The sequence below is a fragment of the Plectropomus leopardus genome, chromosome 15, assembly GCF_026936395.1.
Source record: "Plectropomus leopardus strain MGB_pleo_1.0 chromosome 15, ASM2693639v1, whole genome shotgun sequence".
NCBI lineage: Eukaryota > Metazoa > Chordata > Actinopteri > Perciformes > Serranidae > Plectropomus > Plectropomus leopardus.
In genome coordinates this window covers 13,930,999-13,946,149 of record NC_142190.1, presented here as the reverse complement: position 1 = coordinate 13,946,149, position 15,151 = coordinate 13,930,999, and the positions used below count along the sequence as shown (strand labels likewise).

The 15,151-nt window shown below is 40.3% G+C and overlaps 1 protein-coding gene across 1 annotated transcript in view; it reads left to right on the top strand.

Moving 5' to 3' along the window:
• jade2 (jade family PHD finger 2) overlaps nt 1-15,151 on the top strand; it is a 211,566-nt gene that overhangs the window by 60,846 nt on the left and 135,569 nt on the right. Inside the window, exon 4 of the mRNA XM_088088756.1 lies at nt 8,612-8,769. Coding sequence (XP_087944882.1) covers nt 8,612-8,769 — 158 coding nt within the window. The remainder of the gene's footprint in view (nt 1-8,611; nt 8,770-15,151) is intronic.

Here is a 15,151-nt window from a genome sequence, read left to right as displayed (position 1 = left end):
TTGGTAATAAGTTAATATTATGTTGCTTTACTGGCATTAGGGACCATTTTGCGGCAGATTTTATTCATTGAGCTTGGTTTATGCATTATAGTACAATGGCCATTGTTTTTGTACATATTTCATGTTTTTTTCCCTCTATGAATAGTGTTATATAGTTATATAGTATACAGTGTAGCAAAATAGCATTTATTTTTCTTTTTTTATATTTTTTCTTTACAAGATCAGCTGTGATGTGACCTCATTTCTCCTTGAGGGTCAGTAAAGTATTTCTCGTTTTGATTCTAACAAGAAAATTTAAGAAGTTAAATTTTTCACCACTGAAACAAGTTCATTAAGTCTTATAAGTCCATGTGGGCTGGCTAATTTAATTTGCAGTAAATAAAATGAGTTACTAATTAAGAGTAGTGTTAGAAGCATAGTAGCTTTGTACCAGCAGCAGCAGTAGTACGTGTAGCACCACTGGAAGCTGCTACAGTATTAGTAATAACAGCAGTGGTACTGGAACAGTAATAGTCATATTTGGAACCTGAGTAATCGTAGTAGTTGTATCAATTGTGATAGTTTTGATAGAAGTAAATGAAAAGTCTTTATAGTAATACTGGTGTCAAGAGCAGCACTATTAGTAGTGGGTACTAGTGGTAGTTGTCATATTATTAAGCAGTTGTCATAAGTTCTCTTAGAGATCTCTTTATTGAAATTTGTAGTACTGTAGTTGTAGTCGTAGTAGTACTAGAGATTATAGAGAGTAATTCCTCAACACAGTGCTGTCCCATGAGTGCCTGTGTTTTTGACTGTGATTATTAATGCCTGTCAGGCCGTCAGCCCCCCTACCAGTACACACACACACACACACACACACACACACACACACACACACACACACACACACACACACACACACACACACACACACAGCCCCTGCTCATGTCATCAGTCCAGATCTAGATTGGACTTAATGAGAGCGCTGCATGCATACAGCCCATAACTCAACATAACACACTGACCTACTGACTGACTGACTGGCCAGAGGAAAGTGTGTTTGTGTGTGTGTGTGTGTTTGACTGCGTGACAGAGACAACTTGTGTTTGTTTGATCATGCTCGAGCCTCTGATGCTCTGTGTGTGTATATGCAACAGTTTCTTTGTGTGTTTGTGTGTGTGTGTGTGTGTTATCTCACTCTCATGGTAATGTTGAACTACAGTTTCTGTGGAGCTTTATCTGAGCAGCTGAATCTCATCTATTCAGCTTCAGTGAGAGGTCATCGATCACTCTGCACTGCATGATTGGATGGCTTGTGATGCAAACCAAACTGATGACGGAACAAAAAAATTAAAACTTGAGTTATTGAAATGCAAATTAGTGCGACGTTTGCAGCATGACAGCTTGTCACATTTGGGGAAATGAAGCACAGGCTCTCTGCAGACAGAAACTAAATCATTTGATTGTTGCTTAATCATGGTTTAGAGGGAAAATTTATCATTTGAGTTTTAGGATTCCCAAACTGAATGATGCAGAAGCTGCTCAGAAGAGGGAGGCAGATTTAAGCGATGTCTCTGGTGTGTAGATAATTGTAGAAAGAGTGAATTGAGCTACTGTTGGCGTTTTCATCAAATAATTAGGTGCTTTCACCTTGTTACAACAGAAAAATAGAACATGTGTAAACAAACCCGATGAGCAATGCAATGAAATGACTGCAAGCAGCTGAATAAAATGCATGATGGTGATGGCATATAAATTAACTCCATGCCAAAGGGGATTTTCTGTCTTATCTGTTCGAAATTCACTGTGTCATTCCTCCGTTCTGCAGGAGTTGCATCCACTCAATATTTTTCATTTGCAAATCATGATTTATCAAATTTGGAAAGCTGAGTGGAAATGGCAAAATTCAATCACATGTTCTTTAGAACAAAGTTATTAAAGTTGATCGATGCGGAAAATCTCTCCAGCAGATAAATAAAGCATGAAATAGATGGAAAAAGCAATGCACTTTTTGAGTAATTGCTGACAGTTTCCGTGGGCTCATTGCACAACTGAGTCTGTGTCCACCAAAAGCAGCCAGAAAAGACATTTGTACTGTCACTCCTGTACATGAGTCTCCATCATTTACTCTGTTATAAAACAGCTGAATACATTTCTTTGTTTTTACCTTAACATGAAATATAACAGATATTATCGGACTCTGCAGAAGACAAACAGTTTACTCAAATCTAATCAGCTCTGGAAGGACTCTGTTTTTCTCCTATGTTTTTTTATGCCTCCGGGCGATAGCTGAGGCCATAGGCATTATGTTTTCAGGTTGTCCGTTCGTCTGGCCAGCCAGCACATTCTTATATATGTCTCAAGAACGTATTGAGGGTTTTTTTTTTTTTCAAATTTGACACACACATTTACTTGGATTGAACAATGAGCTATTTTAATTTTGGTGGTCAAAGTTCAAGGTCCTCATCTATCTCATTCTTCTGAGCCCAATATCTCGAGAAAACTTTGAGGCAATTTTTATCGCACAACCTTTTGGACTCAAGAATGAGCTGATGAGATTGTGGTGGTCAAAAGTCAAAGGTGAAAGTAACTGTGATTGTTCTTGTGAATGCGATATTTCAAGAACACCTTGAGGGAATTTCTTCATATTTGGTGCAAAGGTTCAAGTGGACTCAAGGATAAAGTAATGATTTTGGTGGTCAAAGGTCAAGGTCATGGTGACCATGCATTTGTCTCATTCTTGCAAAAACAATTTCTCAAGAACACCATGAGGGAATTTCTTCAAATTTGACACAAGCATTCATTCCAGCTCAATAATGAGTTGATTAAAGTTGGTGTTTAAGGTCACTGTGACCTTACATCTGTTCTGTTTTCACAATTTCTGATGACGGCCTTGAGGGAATTTCCTCAAATTTTCAACGTTCACTTGGACTCAAGAATGAGATGATTATAATCTGGTCGCAAAGGGTCAAGGTTATGGTGACGTTTTTAGCCATGACTCAAGAACCCTTAAGAACCACCTTGAAAGAGTGCTGATTTTATAAATCATCTGTGCTGTCAGGGGGAAGATGTGTGTGAAGCGTGGATGTAAACTGTAAGTGCAACTTGACTGGTGCACGGCGGCATACAGCCGAGCGGCGTTATATCTAGTCTGACTCTGTGAAAGCCGAGGGAAATGCACCTCATTTGTGTTTTATATTTTGCGTAAAATTTGCTTGACAGTTTGGAAACTGCTTGTCTGCCTCTCTACCTGTCTGACTCTCCGCCTGTCTACCTCATCTTTTTATGATGGTCCTTTTCCATCTGTGTGCCTGTCATCCATCACTGAGGCTCGATGGCTCCCAACTGTCTGTCACAGAAAGAGTAAAAAGACGAAGAGGGCGGGCGGGGGATGGGAGGGAGAGCAGGATGGAGACGAGCTGGAGAGGGAGAGAGAGAAACAAGGCAGAACATAAAACTGCAGGAGCTTGTAATAGTGTTTCCTACACATTAATTAGCTGCAGTCATTCCTGTACAAACACACCGCAATAAAACTGATATACTGACATCCTCTCCTCTCCTCCTTTTCTTCTGCTTCTGCTCACCACCTATTATCTCTTTACTCCTCTCAGCTCTTCTCTTTCTACTTTTTTCTCTTCCCCTCCTTTTCCTCTCCTGTTTTCTCCTCACTTTCTCTTTGCATTTTCCTCCCCACTCCTCCCTTTTCCTCCTCCTTTTGATCTGCTCTTCTCCTCACTTCTTATTTCCTCTTCTCTCATCTCCTTTTTTCCTCAGTTTTCTTCTCTTATATCTCCTCTCCTACCTTTGCCACTTGTTTCCTTAGTTTTTCTCTTTCATCCTGTCCTCCCCTCCTCTCAACCATCTTCTTTCCTCTCCCCCTCTTTGCTCTTTTCTTCTCTTTCCTTGTCTTCTCATTTTCTTCCCCTCCCCTCCCCTTTCCTGTCCTCCTTTTTAACCTCTGCTCTCCTCACTTCTTATCTCCACTCCTCTCCTCTCCCTCTTTCTCCCCCTTCTGATTTTGTCCCCTTTCCCTTTTCCCCTCTTTAATCCTCTCTTCTCCACAACATTTTACTTTCTTTTTCTACCCTGTTAACCTTTTGCCCCCCTTTCCTTTTCTCCTCTCCTCCACCTTTGTACTTCCTTCTCCTCCCTTTCCTCCCCTTTTCTGTACTCTACTCCTTTTTCCTTTCTCTTTTGCCTTCCTTTTTCCGTGCTCTCCTCTCTTCTCCTTCCCTATCTTTAATGTCCATATCCTCTCTTCTTGTCTCGTCACCTCTCATCTCCTACTTTTCCCCTTCTTTTTTCCTCCATTTTTCTACTCATCTCCTTTTCTTCCACTCCTCTCCTCACTGGTGTATAAAGTAAAATGGGAGAAAAGAAAGAAAAAGACAGAAAGACAGAAAAAGATTAAGGAGGAATGGACCACCCTCTGTCTCTGTCTGTCCTCCTCTCATATTGCCAAAGGGGAAGGCATGATTTATCATGGCCTTGGCTCTCACACACACTTACACGCGCGCGCGCGCACACACACACACACACACACACACACACACACACACACACAGAGTTACAGTTTTAAACACTCAAGCACACTTATTCACGCACATAAAATCACACACAAAGAGAAATGAACACAGTTGTAGAACAACACACACGGACATTTAGACCAGGTTGTACGTAAACAAATATACACACACACACACACACACACACGCGCGCACACACACACACACATGGCCCCTTACTCCATTGCATTATTTATTTGTGCTGGCTGGCAGACAGTGGAGGCAGCCAAGCAGCAGAAGCAAGGATGCTGCTTTTACATATGGCCTTTTCATATACTCCTCTGTGACACACACACACGCACACACACGTGTGCACACACGGACGCACAATCACACCAGTTTTATCCTCGTCTGTCCTTGTCTTTCATCCCTCTTTCCTCAATAATATCAATCCCTTTTCTCTCTTTCTTTTCCTTGTTCCTCTCATACTTGGTGATTTGTCTTCTCTTTCTCCTCTTGTCCTCCCTCTTCCTTCTTCACTTAGTTAAACGTCCCTCTCCTCTCCTCTTCTCTCCTTTCCTTTCCTCTTCTATCCTCTTCTGTCCTCCCCTCCACGGTCATTTCTTTCCAGCTGTCCAGTCTGAAAGTTCAGTTCCTCTTTGGATCAAGACAAATATATGGCATATTACTCCACACTCTCTTTTTATCCCTCTTTGTTTCTGTCTCTTTTTATCTCTATTGCAGAGTAACTGGGTTTTTTTTCAACTTGTAGGCGAATAGCATGCAAACTTTTGAAGTGACACAAATAGTGCTGGGAATCATTGTTAAAAACTTTTGAATACCAGCCACTTATCAAATTGAATGGATTTCTGTCTTTTTAAGCCATGATAGCAATAATTTGGTGAACATTATACCTTCTAAACATCTACATGTTAGCATGCTAATGTTCAAGCTCAAACTGCTTCACAGATCTGCTTGCATGACTGTAGACTGTCTTGTTTACTTATTTTTGATCAGATTTGTAATCACATTTTCCTGTTTAAATCAGGGGAAACCAGAGTTTAGACTGTGTTTTTTAAAACTTCTAATGGAGGTTCTTGGAGCACAAAGGGTTTTGTAGAGACATGTGTTTAATTCTATAAGAATATAAGACTAGACTTTTGAAAAAAGTATAATTTTGCATCATTTGATACAGAAAGGTCAAGTATTGTATTAGTAGACTAGATTAGTATTAGATTAGTAGACTTTATAGCCACCTTTTTTTTTCATCAGAGGTGACTATATTTGGACAATAGAGTGAAGATGTGGAGGAGTGAAGGGTGGATCTGACTTATAGACTGTTGCAACCAAGCCCCCAGGAACAGCACCCTTGGTTTAAAGCTGGTTTTACATAGTGTCCAAAAGTGGAATTACACAGTCAGAGTCCATCATGTAATGCCATAGGGCCCAAAAAGACTTGGGGAAAAAAGATGTCTGTAATTCAGGGGGTCATTTTCTAGAGTGTCGAACCAAAAAAAAAAGAGAAATCACTCTTTTCACCATCAGGATTTAATCCATTTGGTCCAATAAAATTAAAGTATAGAAGAGCTGGCAAATCAAATCATTTTATCCCCATTTAAGTTAGTTAAGCACTAGACTGGAAGCTCTGTGGGCCCCATAACAGCGTAGATCTGGGTACTTTGATACTGCAGAAATAGAGCACTTTTGGCTTCATGCGCCACTGAGTAACTTTTAAAGGATGAGTGAGTTAAAATATAAAAATAACCTCCTGCACAGTTATGAATAATGATATTAGCTATAGAGACCAAACCCACTATTTTCACCAGGCTGTAAACATATTTTAATCTGATGTAAAATTGGGCATTTTATGACATGGTTGTCTATAGGGGTTTGACTCTGTTTTGGAGCTTGCCTCAAGTGACTTTTCAAAGAACTGCAGTTTTTGGCATTTCCATTTTAGCTTCATTTTCAGCTCCAGAGGTTACAGTTTGATCCGTACCCATATAAAATATTTCAAATGATTCACAGCCTTTGGTGAACAATAAATCAAAAGCTCTTGCATTATAGTGACATGTAAAATATTATGGAAAACTGTCTCTCAGTGTTCTCTCGTTTGTCGAAATTTCCTAATAATATTTTATTCACTTCTCTCCTCTAACAATTCATTTTATTTCACACTCTTTCTAGCGTTCCTCTATCTCCCTCATATTACCTTGTTTTTCTTTTTACAAATCTCTTTTTTGACACTTTTCTACTTTGTGTCTCTTAGGTCAAAATAAAGCAGGTAAAAAAATCCACATTAGTGGGCTGAGTAAGAGTAGGGGGGAGGGGAGTGGGGGGGTGGAGAGGTTAATGGAGAGACGGAGGGGGAGTGAGGGAGTAGGATGGAGGAGAAGAGCTAATAAAGCAGGGATAAGGAGGCTTAGAAAGTAATGATAAAATGTAGAGTGAAGTCATACGGTTGATTTGGCACTGCTGCTGTCTGTGTGTGTTTGTGTGTGTGTGTGTGTTGCTTGTTTTCCTGTGTGTGTTCTTGGCTGATGTCCTTGACTATATGACTGATAATATCATTGCTTCAGGTCCCTGTTAGAGCAGATGGAGAGAGAGACTGTATATGTGTGTGTGTGTGTGTGTGTGTGTGTGTGTGTGTGTGTGTGTGTGTGTGTGTGTTCACATTTGTGTGTGTGTGTGTTCACATTTGGTTGGTGTGAGAATGATTGTCTGCTTGAATACACCCACTCCCTCAGGTCTTCCAAAACGCTCACCTTGTTTGTTTTTTCACAATCCTCCTACGTGCACACTCTTTGTACATGTATTTTATGTACTTGGCATTAACCCTTTGAAACCTGGAGTGACTTTTCTTGTGCTGCTTTCAGACACCTTTCAGTATTTAAACCTTTAAACACTGAGCAAATTTGTGTGACTTCTTTCAAAAACATAAGCAACAAGGCAATGAGCAAGAAATCAATAGATTTAGAGATAGCAGATTTGATTAAAAAGGGAAAAATGTCTGTTTTTATATATTTTTTTTTTACTAATTAATTTTGTGTAATATTATTATATTTTTCAATAATTTATTGCCAATTTTTAGGTCATTTTTTCTTTTGTTGCTCATTGTCTTTTTCCCATGTTTTTTTTTTTATTTTTTATTTTTTATTTTACAAAAATCAAGCCAAATTGCTCAGATTTCAAAGGGTTAACCCATAAAGGTTTCTGGGTTAATAACAATTTAGTTAGTGGTTACCGTGACCACGGCACATCAGCTTATCAGTCATTCCCTCGCTTCTTCCTCCTTCCTTTTCCTTCCCATCCCTCTACTTGCTCTGTCAGTCATCGTGGTAGGTCTCAATTCTCTTAAACGTCTCTTCATTTCTCTCGCTTGCATCTTTTCCTCACATCGTAGTCCCTACCATGTAAGACATGATGAAGAGAAGTGATGAAAAGCTGTAAGTAGGGGAAATGAGGAGACCACTTGCTGAGAGATGCAAGGAAAAGATTTGATGATAGAGTTTGTAATGAAATGAGACATCCTTCCCTCTCAGCATCATCCAAAGCGATGCAATGATGACAGTCAAAGCCTCCATATGTGACTTTGCACCCAAAAGTAGCACCACAAACTTAAAAAAAGGTCAGAAAAACTGCAACGGAAAACCACTCAGACATCCAGGGGAAAACTACAGAGGTGATGACTTACTACTTAAGCAAGCCAAAGATATGGATCTAGTTAACACTGCAGAATGAGGGATTAAGGCTTTGCTAGACAAATGCTACTCAACGCCTTCACGCATCTGTTCTACATAATCTTCACCTGCTCTAATGTTAAACTGATGTTAAGTGTTGAGCAGCAGAAATGTAAAAAATGCGTCATTTAGAGGTCCCAGTGGATTTATGTTCAAGCCAAACCATGGAATCATGCATGAGATTTTATCAGTGAAGATTTCTTCATGAGAATGAGCCAACAGGCTGTGCGAATATTTAATGACCCTTCCGCTTTAACTCAATCCCTCCATCTAAAGACGCTGAGAAACTGAATTTTGCCCTGTGAGCACCCCAAAATGAGTGGAGGTATACTGCATATTTTGACTAATAATTAAACCCTCTCTCCACTTTTTTAAATCTCTGTGCAGGTATTTCGTACCGACTTTATCACAGCCATGAAGCTGCCGGACTCGGCCCAGCTCGGCCCGGACGACTTCTACGTGCTCTCGGATCCTTGGAGACAAGAGTGGGAGAAGGGAGTGCAAGTCCCTGCCAGCCTGGAGGCCATACCAGAGCCTGTGGTCAGGTAGGACGCACACCCAACGCATGACGCATAGACACAAATAAACAGCAATCAAGTACGTGAGGATAGCACGTCATGTATTGTTTTTTCGTTTAAAAAAGTGATTCACTAGCAGCTGAGCCTCTGGCTGCAGAGACATTATGTCACCATCTAAACACACTGGCAGAGTTCCCACGGTCACAAAGATCTTGCAAGGGTTATGAGACCTGAACTTCTGTTTGCCATGACTAATAGTTGTTTTGGAAAATTGCCAAATTGTCATTGAACTTTGGAAAACTTGTCAAATTTGAGATTGTAAACGATGCAGCCTTGAAAGCTACATTTGCTGCAGTAACTTTGAAAAAACATGATACAGTGAGTGTGTGGAGAAACCAGAAAGATTAGTTTTTTCTGGAATTATCCAACGTAACCTTTTTTTTATGCACAGCTGTTGTACATTTATCAACATTTTGGAAATGTTCAGGAAATAAATTGGCATTGATTTGCGATAAAAAGACTGTGGGAACACTTATTCGCCTTATATACATGTTAATGGAATACATGCACACATGCACCTAAATGCAGAAGCCTACAAGGACACAAACTGAGACCCTCTGCTTTTTGAACTCAGTTGTACACACACACACACACAGACACACACACACACACACACACACACTGGGAATCAGGTTTTGGATGCACGTGCAGCAATGAAACATTAACACACACACACACACACACACACACACACACACACACACACACACACACACACACACACACACACACACAGAAGCAAGCTGGTGGGCAGATGTGTGCAGGCATGCACTTCGACCCACTTATATTCACTCATATTGTAGATCAGTCTGGGCACGCTCCCTCTCCGCCCCTCTCTCTCTCTCTCTCTCTCTCTCTCTCTCTCTCTCTCTCTCTCTCTCTCTCTCTCTCTGTCTCTCTCATGCCCAAGTGAGTTGCTATGGGTTGCTGTGGCTCTCTAGTACTATTGCAGCTGCTGCACATACCCATGTGGTTTGTTTGGCATTCAAGGAACTAATGAAAATGCCCAGACTGCCTGGTAATGCCTGTTAGATAGACATGTCACACAGGGAGGCCACACACACGTTCTCTTTGGAATACAACAGACAAATAATTCAGCCATGTGAGATGTAGTCAAATGTTCTGTATTCATTAGGACTGGATGCCGTCCACATTTGAACCTTTACATTTTTTCAGTACTTTACTCTTTCTGTAATAACAAAAGTTAAAGTTTTAAACAAGCTGAAGTGAACAACAGATTCTGCTCCTCTGCCTTATTCTAATCACACATAGGAATAAGTCTTTATCTGTCTTTCTACCTGCTTGTGTGTGTGTGTGTGTGTGTGTGTGTGTATGGGTGTGTCTGCTTGTATTTTTCACTCTTTGTTGAGACACAACTGACAAATATGTGAAATAAGTGCCTTATTTTTTAAAAAACAAAATTACAAACAGCAGTAATATTAGACTAAGTAAAATAAAAAAGAAAACACAGACTAGATAGGCCGAAACAATCAGCACGGCAGCAACAGTTTTGCTTGCTGGAAAATCAACGTAGCTTCGTGGCTGGCTTTCCAGCTTTGGGGCACTTTGCAATGCCGACCTCCTTTCTGAACTTTGTGGCTCTGCAGACCTCCGTTTTCCCTTCTGCAAAGAGCGCAGAGCCGAGAAGCCGTCAGTTGAGTTCTGCAAGCGGCTTCCTGGCTTCAGAGCTTTTGGCGGTGCTTCTGCCTCGTATTTGAACCCAGCATTCTTATCTCCTTGTGCTCTTAGGTGCCGAAACACACACTCTACCATGTGAGCTCGAGGTCACCCCCATTTTGTCAGAGTTTAATTGTGTGTTCTTCTTGTTTCTACTCTTTACTGGAGTTTAAGGCCTTTGCTTTACTATTTCATATTACTGGAGACATTTGTGCAGTTTGTCGTCCTTTGTCCTCAGTTGATTACTCAGTGACTAGAGCGAAAAAGTGTCACTATGTAGCAGCAAGTAAACAATCCACTGAATAGGTTCATTCAGTAAGAGTCCATTTGAAATAGGAATAAAAATATATTTGCTTAGTTGTCTTTTTAGGGCCGTAACAGCACCCTCAAAAAAAAAAGTAGAGTCTGATTTGTGATTGTGTCATAAAAAGTGAAACTGCTCTGTTATGCTTAATAGCACCTCTAACTGGGCAAGTGAAAAAGAAAAGAGAAGTCAGTCAGATCCAAGAACATAAAATAAACACTTCAGAATAAAAGAAACAAGGCATAAATCACATCAAGTGTTGCCAAATGAAATGGCAATACATTACGAGGAAACTGGAGAACCTGAATTGCATCATTGACTATCAAGTGAAAAGACTTGCAGTAACAGTTTTACTTGCAATGATGAATAAAGGTTCCATAATAGAAAACAAGATAATATGCAGTTCAACAAAGACCGAAGAATGAACGACTCCCTCAGAGTCAATGAGGGCAGAAGACAAAGGTAATAAATAATTAAGATGAAAATACAGCAAAAAAAATCTGGATCTTCTTTCTGATTCTAAGATTTGAAAGGATAAATGTGTCGCCCTGACTGTTTACATTGTCTAATAGGTTAATATCTCAGCAGACACACATATGTGACACATGCACACACACACACACAAACAGTATGGAGCTAACAGATTGAAGAGAGCCTGAAGGCAGAGAGATAGATGAGCAGATTGGGAGAGAAAGAGCAATAGCAGAGATAGATAAGGATAGATGGATGAATGGGGGCTAATATATTATCTTGCATGTGTCGGATGATGAAGTGATGTACAGTGATGCTGAAATGGAGTGATGATGGATAGATGGGGAGATAGAGGAGAAGAGGGGTGAGTGTAAGTGTGACTGAGCTGATGGTTTCTGTCAGAGTCCCTGACAGCGATTTGTTCATCTTTTTTTCTGTCGTCTGTCATCTCAGAGCCACTACTTTTCTCTCTCTCTGCATCTTTCTGTCTTTCCTCGCTCTGTCCTTTTGATATGTTTGGGCTGAAATCACCAGCGAGGCTTGAGACTTCCTTGGTTTTACCCAAACAAGTTTCTGTGGTCGGGCAGAATTAGCGGTAGGAAACCGTATTCCTGCACAGAAAGTGATGGCTTCTCAGTATTAGGTAAAAAGTCTTATAACCAAGCAAGATGAATATATATCAAAAGTCTCTTGATTCAGTTAATCCATTAAGCACAAACAAGTGCTGTAAAACTTACATTTCATTTTCTTATGTAAAAAACATCAAATTTGAAAGTGACTGCACTTTTGCAATAGTTCACCTAGGGGAGGTTCAACACAAAAAATGCTGCTGGTTATGGCAATGAGGATATGTCCGTGCAACAAATACAAAAATTGTGTTACAGTTTCACAGAAACTGGCTCAATACGGTTTTTGAAGTCCTGAATAGGCTTGTCCTTCAAGAAAAATGCCTAAGGCCTCCATTGGTGTGAATACAATATTCCACAGTAGATTTGATCCTTTGTGTTATAACAGGATGTTCAAATATCTGCTGTAAAAAGTATGCATCGTTTAGTGGAGAACAAAAGAATGAGTAAGACTTTCAGTGCAGTGTTACAGCATTAATTCAGTGCTGTGCAGTGTTTGAATGTTGGCATTGTACATTTCCTCAAACCCTGAATACATTACAATTATACTTCTTTCTGAAGTGTTGTAGTGCAGATTACCAAAACAGGTGCCAGCTAGCCCAGCTGAAGTCGACTGTTCAAGATCAACAACCAACAAAACTAGGTATTTTTAAAGACAAGCTGGTGGATTTTCTGTAAATTTGTTTAGATACCGATACCAGTATCCGAAATGCCCGCAATACTGCCTAAAATGTGACTACTATTCAAGTCTATGCACTGATCTGATAAAAACCTTTAAAGTAGGTTCATACCTGAATAAAACAGCAGTTTTTGCAGAAATCAGTTATTTGCTGCTTTAAAACAATAGCCTGCACAGCATGTTGTGCTGTGCAGCATCTGGCAACTAATGTACAGAGCGCTTAAGAAGGATTTATGTTCATAAGTAATTTTTTTCTTGTCTGTGTCTCTTTTTTTATCATTCTGTGTCCCCTCTCTAAATATGGATGTTTTTTTGGTTCAGAGAACGCAGCGCTGACAGAATTCGTCCTGTGTTGTTTTTTTTTTTCCATCAGCAGCTGTTTGAGGAGTTTGAGTTGCTGCATGAATAATTTATCTGCTCTAAATTGAAGTTTCAACATAATCACTACATAAGAAACATACAAATTTAGCATATCCGTGGTTTGCTGAAATGTACAATGCCAACATTTATTTTAGCAATTTGGTTTTGACATGGTTGGACGTGATCTCTCCTCAGAAAAACAATAGTGCATATTGGTGTAAAGTATTGATTAGAAGATTGATGCAGCTATTATGTGTCAATATAAGGTAGTGGTCGGTTAGCTTAGCACAAAGACTGGATAACGGCCTGGCTCAACCAGTCTGCATTCCAGCACCTTTTAAGCTCACCAATCAATATATCTAGTTATTATGCCTTCAAGATGCCCTTATTCCCTTACAATAATATTTATAATGTGCCACCTGATGCTTTTTAAGCTGTTTCTTATTTATTACATATGCCATATAATACATGTGCGTCTTTTGCTGCTGCTGTTGGCAAACAGGGCGCTGCTTTCATTCTAAATTTTGCTCATACTAAAGGTATTCTGTTAATCCAAACATGAGAGGAGTAAAGTATAAATTGAGGTAGTTTCCCTCTCCTACTCTCTCTCTCTCTCTCTCTCCATTTATGTCATGTTTCTTTCCTTTAAGTTATTTTTATCCTCTCTCCTGTTTCTTTTTTTTCTTCTGCACTTGTCCATGTCTTCGTCTCTCTCCCTTTCCCTGGCTTCCCTGCTTCCACTCCCACCTTCCCCTCTTACTTTTGCTCTAGTTGAGCCGCAGGCACAGACACATTTTTCTTTTTCTGTTTTTTATTTTTTTATGAATAATGACATCATCTCCAAAAATTGTTGGAGAGGAAAAGGGCTGCGGGCCCTGTCTGGCTTTGACAACACTGCTCTTCCACATTTCTCTCTCTCTCTCTCTCTTTTGCTCTCTCTCTTTGGACCAATTTGGCTGCTGCGGCATGATTTTCGGTAAAACTGTTGTGGCGGATGGTGAAGAGGTCATTATGGTTTGATGTTGTTTTTTTTGTGCCTCCTCTTACCAAAACACTGCAGGAGAGATGCAGAGAGAAGAGCAAGATGAGGAGCTCTCCTTCCCTCTCTGTCTCCCTGTCCTTCTCCACCCACTTTCTTTCTGTCCTTTACTTTCTGTCCCTCTTTTTCCTCCTTCTGTCTTTTTTTCCTCTCATGTTTCTCCATGTCTTTCTCCACCCACTGCCCCTCATCACCTTTATAATTATGTTCTTTTTCTTTCCTCTTGCTTGTCCCCCTCTCTGTCCGTCACTCCTCCCCTCTGTCTATTTTATTTTATCACTGACTTCCCCCTTTTTTTCCCTTCTCTCTCTGTTGCTCTCCCTCTCCATGGTTTTGTCGGGGCTGAGTGGAAGTAATTAGCCGTTGCGTAACACTGGCTATGTGCAGACAGTGAATGGGGCTTTGGCAGCGACTCGACAGCCTCGGTCCCCAATGACAACGCTGAGCCGGAGAGGGAAATAATTACACACACACATGAGAAGATCTGCGCCTTTTCACAAAATGAAAGAAATGAGATAGTGGTTATTTTATTTATTGCTTCATTTTTTCCCCCTTGGACTGGTGGCCGAGTCGGTGAATGTGAACCCGTTGTTTGTGGTTTGGCTGAACACATTGGCTTTCTGAACGGCGTGTAAAGCTGCGGCCGCGGGGAGCATCACATGGAGACTCCTTACCAAAGTGGCTTGTCTGCTGCTGGATAAAAGATTGATTGTGCTTTTTTTTTGTGAAATTGTACTTTTAACTTCTCAACTGTGCAGTGGGCACACAAATATTTCACAGACTTGTAACATTTGAAGGAATGGATTGGTTGGTTGACAAAGAATCCATGGTACTCTTGACATGTAAAGATCAGTGAGGATCAGTGGTGATTGCAGGACAGTGACATACATCGTATGGTCGTCAGTGGTGGAATATTTATCAGGTTTCTGGCAGCTGTGATCATATGCAAAACTTGAGTCAGGCAGGCACGGATGCTATGTAAAACATTTGGTCAGCAAGCTCTGACCCCTACCCAGAGGAGATGGAAAGTATGAACGCTAAGAGAGGATGTGATGCTGTTGCTTTTTAAGACCTCTAGGTGTACACACAAATTCAATATAACATGGAGTCTAATCATGTGGAGTAAACCTAGAAAATGTGGCGCAGCATAAAAAAAAAGATGCTGTCCCTTTAAAAAAAAAACAACCTTAAGC